We start from the raw sequence: 7,171 nt of genomic DNA on the forward strand, positions 1-7,171 counted from the left end.
AGGGAAAAAGCTATTTTTTCCTGGACACTTTTTATGTGTATTCATGGTCACAGAATAGAGAGTCAGCTACAGCATTTTTCCAAAACTAGTTTTTTACTTCTGTAGTTTTCCTGCTTCCTACTCAACAGCAGTAATTTGGTGGGAGATAGAGCTTCCTGAACCACAGAAACTCAAAAGCACATGCACACAAAATGTGTGTGTGTGTCTGTGTGTGTAGTAAATGCAGTCACATCTTCTCTTCTGCAGGAAAATAAATTTGTGCCTCTTCTGCCAAACCAGTCCACATAGTAAAGTGGTAAAGACGGTTAAAATACTTAAAACAATGACTTACTTGGAAACTTCACTTCTTGTCATGAGAAGTGGGACAGCATTTAGAGTTGAAGTAGGCCGAGACTTGTGTCAGAAGTGCAGTCCCAACCCTCTCCAAATCACACTTTCATATTTGGAACTAATTTCTATCTCTTATCCAAAGGGCTAAACAAAAAAAATCAAACGTCTTTCCTCTAGATGGGGAATGTGAGGGTATTTCTCCACAGCTTGGTGTGTGTGTCCCAGCATGACCCAGCACTACCCTCCCTGCCCTCCAAAGGCAGGAAGGCCCTGCACATGCCTGGGAAGATGCCATGGCCTGCTCCAGCCCAAGCCCCACCTGGGCAGCACTGGGATCAGGGCACCATGGTGCTTCCCGGCAAGTGAGTACAAACCCGCTTACAGAGGGTCTTTTCTGGACCGGACGTTCTCCTTTAAATAGAAAGGCTGAGGCCTTTCTTATTTAATAGAAAAGGCTTGTGAGCTAATTTTGTGCTGTTGATATCAGTGCAAGGTTTGTACCCCTACCTTCTGCAACGTCGCAGACGTTGGCGTACACGTCAAGTATCTTTTTCCTTCGACTTTGAATCTAAAGGAGAAGATTTTTATTTCATTAATTTTTCAGTCATGGGAATAAACAGCAGACAGCAGCAGAAAATCTGGGGGAAATTCTCATTTCATGGCTGTAGAGGTTATCACATAATGTTTACGAGGGTCTCCTTTTGAAGACTCAAATGAAGGAAGAGAGCAAATATACTGTGAAGCATAAGCCTATGCAGACAGTGACAAGACAAGGGGTAATGGCTTTAAACTTGAAGAGGAGAGATTTAGGTTAGACACTAGGAAGAAATTCTTCACTGTGAGGGTTGTGAGACACTGGCACAGGTTGCCTATGAACTTGTGGATGCCCCTTCCCTGGAAGTCTTCAAGGCCAGGTTGGATGTGGTTTTGAGAAACCTGGTCTAGTGGGAGGTGTCTCTGCCCATATAAGGAGGTTGGAACTAGATGATCTTTAAGGACCCTTCAAACTCAAAGCATTCTAAGTTCTATTATTTCACTTTCCACTGCTAGAGATCTTTCTTTCCATCTTCTAGCACTTTTTTAGATCAATTACCTTTCTGCTCCAAGTGTTTGTATATTTTATTTCTCTTTCAGACTGAAGCAAACTCCTGACAATGAAGACAAATTCAATACCATGCAAAGGCAATTACTGAAGGGATGTCCATGTAAACCAGGACAGGACTGGCCGCAGGGAGTTCATTTCAGACTTAAATTGCCTACTTCCAGTAATCTAAGAGGACTGTAGAGCAGGAGATTTTCTTTTCTGTCATTTGACATGGACATGCTTAGTGTATTACTAATCAAATATATTTTCTTCCACGACATACTGCCTGGGTTGATATTAAACATTTCATAGACAGAGGGGAAAAAAATAAATCAGTGTAGCTTTGGACAGGGAAAATCTGAGGGCCAGGCTGCTCTAGTCAATCTTGACAAGAAACTTGGACTGAAAACGTGACATTTTTCAAGCTGAAAATAGGCATTTTGATAGAAATTCATTTAGCAAAAATATTCTCATGGTTTGACTTTGGATCCAATGACAGGTGAAAACAAATGTCAAAATGTCATGAATTTTCAGGGATTGGAATTGTCAAGCCTCTGCCAGTTCTCATTAGGACTGAGCTTTCTGAGAAGCTGTTGTTTCAACAGGACTCTAGCATTATCTCCCCAGATTCAAAACTTCCCACTGCAAACCATGCTAGAAAGAAAAGCTCTGCTTTCACTATTTTGTTTTGTGGAAAGATTTTCTTTATTTTATTTGAACCTGAGCAAAGCTGGTCTTGCAGATGCTGTGGAAGTGTGTTGTATGACAAGGGAATGCAATACAGCTTCTCACTGTCACACACATATTCTTGATATAATTTACATGTGCTTTATTGGTTTTGTGGTTATTGTAGGCATTCAACTTTGTTTAGTCGCATCCAACAGCTACTTAATACTTTTTCCTGTACTAGAAATTGTATCCCCAGCCTGGCACAAATTATTTCTTTTCTAACTTCTAGCAACTATCTTAATTGTGAAATTTTAGGTATGGAGCAGAGGATCTTGATGCAGTCTGCACTTTCATTGAAAACTTTGTCTTCAGGCTTGCCAGGAGGCTTCAGTCCATGAGAAGTATCTTAGAACAGAAGGTCTAGGAAAAAATAGATCATGCTTCCAATTTGCTTATTATCTATATATCTAAATCACTTTGGAAAATATATCTATTATACATGGCCTTTAGAAGGTAAGCCACTTACTACATGTTCTGATTTCACGTATACCCAAATTGTATTATCCAATTTCAGGCCAGTGCATACAGCAACATGATGAAGTTGGCTATTCAGAGAGACCTCAGAAAACTGAATTTTTAAATGTGAGCATTGGAGTAGTAAGTTATCTTCAGATGGTCCTGTCCACAACTGGAAAGAAATTTCTCTCGTGTTGAGACTTTGTGTGTCTGGTCTCAGCTGAAGAATGAACTACTTTAGAAAGTTGGATCTGAACCACCCCAGCCATCTCACACAAAAAAAAAATATGCATTTTTAAAACTTTTTATGTTGATGTTTGATATTAATGATGTAATTTTGTCCTTGATATTGCCATTTAAAAATTATGTTTTAAATACTAAAATCAAATAATATTTGAGCAGACACTTCCTTTTTAAGGACAGTTTCATGTTATTATAAACTAAAAAGCTGTGTGGGTGAAATGTGGCCTTTACTATGCCTTGAAATACTCCAAGAGATAAAATGCTCTGAGCAGTACACCCTTAGCAGGAAGAAGTGAAGGCCTTCCACAGAAAAACAAGCAGTAGATTTTAATGTCCTTCACAGCACAAGAGTGACCTTCAAAGCATGTGTATGTTTTCCAAAATTATACACAAAAACCAAGCACACCACCGGATATTATTGGAGTCTGCGACATGGAAATACCGATGTTGCTAGGTCAAGGCACCCAGATGCTAGGCTGCCATATGAAGCCAGATGTTCTGCCATTATTTTTCTGTCTCTGATTTGCTGTGGTAGATGTAGCATCAAGGTTAGTTATATTAGCATTAGCTAATTGGGGTTTTGCTGTTGTGGGGTGTGTGTTGTTTTGGTTTTTTTTTTTCCTTTAGACTACAAAATACAATACTCAAAAAAGCAAAGTTATTACTCTTGCAGGAAGTTTGATTTTCAGCCTTGAACAGCCCAAACTACTCTGTGATTCTGAGGTTTTTCAATATAAATATATATCTGTATATGCAATATGCACTATGCCACAGACAACATTTTTTGGAGAAAAAAACTTTGTTTGGAGAAGCTCTTGTAAATTAGTCTGGTCTGCACTGTAATGTATATTTGGGGGTGGCAGTTTGTATATAGTTTTCTTAAAAAAACTCACAAGACAAACTCAAACAAAACCAGAAAGACTGCATCAATTTTAAAATCTCAAAACAGCCTTACCCCAGTTGATTTGTTGCTTGTAGAAGATTTCTCTCTGGCCAAATGCACTAAAGATAACAAGCATCTCTCTGGAGTCCCTTGTTTGTCAACTGCAGCTTCTTCGTCACTATCCATGCTACGACTTAGAAGTCGTTCATTCTCAGAAGATGCATCATTTTCACTGTAAAATGAAAGACAGAGTTACCTTCATGAAGGCTTTTATTGGTTGACTCCAATCATCTCCTTTTTGATGTCCTGCAGTAATGGAATAAAAGTGTATTCCATTTTTAAAAATGCCTTTCCTCCAAAATCCTGTGAATGGAACTGCATTCACCTACCCAGGGTGTATGTAGAATGCACACTGAGTTACACAGTCATGCATATCTTGCAGGAATCCTTTTATAGAGGCATTTTCCATTGAGGATAGTGTTTAACTCATCTTAATTGTATTACCCAGCCAGGTTTGACTGCTAGGCAGACACAAGCTGAGGAAACTACCACACTGTGTCACCCAGATGCTGCTATAGACAAGGAGCTTCCTTAAGATCTGGAGCAGATATTTTTGCTTCTTCTGCCTGAAAGTGAAGGGTAACCTTAATAAGGGCATGCATGTAAGAGCAGCACTCAGGTCCTAAAAATGGACCTCTCAAAAGAGGAGGAGCCCTAAGAGTTGATGAACTGGCCATGGACAGACTGGGGAAGACACAGGTTTCTCTTTGATAAAGGTCTTGTCATCCTCTCTTAGAAACCAAAGAAGGAAAAGCCCACTAAAGCAAATAGTCTTTTCCCTGCAGCAGGAAACTACCAGCATATCTGTGTAATTCCCAGTTCTCACTGTAAAAGGTTGGAAGCAGAGGGGCAGCACAGGGAGTCTGAGCGGGCTGTGACTTCCAGCCAAACTGGAAGTATATGTAGTTTTTACCCACCTTTTAACAGCCTTTGCTGGAGTTGCTGTAAGTTTTTCAAACTCTTCTTTCTCAGAGAATATCACAACATTATCTGTAGATCAACAATTAGAGAAATTTAAATTGGCAATGAGTTTCCACACCAGTGTTTTGTCTCAGGAGCTGGTTCTGCTAGCAACCTTACTACAAACATAAATTGCTACCTTTTTAATTGCTATCGTAGCAATACGTGACATTCTGGAAGTACAAAGACTATTCTACACAATTCTTTAGTAAGCTGACTTACTAAAGTGATTTAACATAATTCAATGGAGAAACTGTAATTAAGAAAAGTGCATTAAGAGTATTTAAGCCCTCTGTTGTTTTGGACAGAAAAAGCAAAACTAAAACAACTTATACCTTGCACTTCTTTCTTCTCTTCTTGTGTGTTAGCCTGAGCTTCAACATTTTTTACTGAGTGGCTCTTGCAACAGGCTAGAATACAAAAATAAAACACTAATTATTCTCAGAAGATGTCTAAAAATAGAATTTTCAACTAAAATTTCATGTTCCGACCAATTACCTTGAGCAGAAGGTTTTGTTTTCACAATGTAAAACATGATGATGAGGACAATGGCTATAGCCATTATGAAGATGGTGGACATTGCAATTATAAGAGCTGTAGCCAGATGTCCTTGTCCTGAAAGATCTGCTGGTATAAACAACAAAAAAAATCATAAAGGAGCAACTCGGGATAGGAGAATAGTTAACAGTTTGTTGTCTGCCTTATGCTTACAAAAGCACATCCCTGTTTAATTATTCTGAGTCTTGGTTACGTGTTAAGCATTGAAAAACTCAGTGCTATCTCTCAAAGCCAAGCTCATGAACAGTTTTTTAAAATTGTGACATTTATGTTCCACTAAGCAGTTAAAAATTATAACCATTTAAAATAACCAGTTAATATTACATTACATCAAATACAAAGGTGTAGGAAATTATATCATCTGCTGATAATATAGGAAGCTATGTGTAAGTAAGAGTGGCAGCTTGCCTGACACTGTGTTCTGTGAAACAGCACTAAAGAGAAAAAACCCAACAAACCAAAACCAAGCAGGATGAGAGCTTAAATGACTGCTGACAATTGTGGCTGCCTCAAAAGCTTTGCAGTACCAAGGAGAACACAATGCATGTTCTAATCGAGACTTAAAATGCAGCATGGGTAGGAGGTGAAGTAAAATAATGTATGTGAAAAGGTATTCAGAACCAGAATTTAGATGCAAAAGACTAGTATTGAAAAGCCACAAAAGGATGCATAAAATGACAGATATGCTAAAGTGCATTAAAACTTTAATTTTTCTGAAAACATGATCCTTACCATCATGTTTCCAGACAATGCCAAGAAGATCAGCATTGTCAGTACCTCATTAACTATATCTTTCCTGTTGTGTCTTCCCAGTTTCACACAGTTTTAAAACCTAATTATCATGCTGGAGAACTTTTTAGGTTAGCTTAATACCAGACTGGCCATATTTGTGCATGAAATTATTTCTACAAGTCTAAGCTAAGCCTTTGAGGCACAGTGCCATTTCTATATGGCTATAATGACCTAAATTTATTGTTGGCAATACTGAGTACAGTTCAAATCCATCTTCAGTCCTTATAACTAAAATAATGGTGCTGATTAGCCAAGAAATAAGAATCCATCCTAAAATGATTTTAATAGCATTTTTAGAAATCTGGATATAGTGGCAATGCAATTCATAAAGGAAGTTTGCAGTTTGCTTGCACTTTGTTGATGCTATTTAAAAAAAACCCCAAACATCGGCTACATTAAATCTGCAACTGCATTCTTACCTTTGTGAGCATGTTGGTAAGGTGAAAAAGTGCTTGTGCCAGAAGTACTTGGGAAAATGGCTGAAATGCCAGAGGAAGCCCCTGCACCTGCAATACAAGCAGAAATGCCATGAAATTCTACAGTTACTGTGTCAAGTCAAAACTTGGCCCAAGTAAACAGAGCCTTTACTAAGCTTGGTTGCATTTCTACCATGTTGGAAATTGAGTTAGATTTTTGCATAACTTTTAGGTCACAGCTCCTGAACCGTTACGAACTTAGAAGAAACCCAAGCGCCTTCAGACGCACGTTCAAGGCAACGTGATACATATATATATGTCCCTATTACAGATCTGTCCTGGGTAGCAGAAAGCTTTCCAGGATACAGCTGATGACTCAAACTGTTTACAACCCCTGCTCCATTATTTGCAACTGCAGATTCCAAGTCCCAGCTGGTGTCTTCATCAAATTAGTGCTCTTCACAAGCGTCCTCCACCAGCAGGATCATTGTGAAACTCCGATGATATGCAAACCCTCATGAGCCCATGGAAAAACCTAGGGGAGGTGGCAAATAATGGTTTTGAATGTTTTTTTTGCTCCATAGAGCTGTACTGTCATAAAAGGGAACATCAGAATTTCCTGCAATCTAACTGGGCAGTATGTTTCTTATGATTCCTGCT

General features: G+C 38.7%; 1 protein-coding gene across 2 annotated transcripts in view; it reads right to left on the minus strand.

Moving 5' to 3' along the window:
- EDAR (ectodysplasin A receptor) overlaps window positions 1-7,171 on the minus strand; it is a 25,683-nt gene that overhangs the window by 1,191 nt on the left and 17,321 nt on the right. The window contains exons 5-10 of one of the 2 annotated variants that reach the window (XM_009997902.1): window positions 6,515-6,601; window positions 5,244-5,372; window positions 5,081-5,155; window positions 4,703-4,775; window positions 3,798-3,957; window positions 838-898 (exon numbers count right to left, since the gene is read on the minus strand). In XM_009997902.1, coding sequence (XP_009996204.1) covers window positions 838-898; window positions 3,798-3,957; window positions 4,703-4,775; window positions 5,081-5,155; window positions 5,244-5,372; window positions 6,515-6,601 — 585 coding nt within the window. The remainder of the gene's footprint in view (window positions 1-837; window positions 899-3,797; window positions 3,958-4,702; window positions 4,776-5,080; window positions 5,156-5,243; window positions 5,373-6,514; window positions 6,602-7,171) is intronic. The other variant, XM_009997903.1, reaches the window with a different exon arrangement.

This window comes from Chaetura pelagica, unplaced genomic scaffold (genome assembly GCF_000747805.2).
Source record: "Chaetura pelagica isolate M959 unplaced genomic scaffold, ChaPel_1.0 scaffold123, whole genome shotgun sequence".
Taxonomy (NCBI): domain Eukaryota; kingdom Metazoa; phylum Chordata; class Aves; order Apodiformes; family Apodidae; genus Chaetura; species Chaetura pelagica.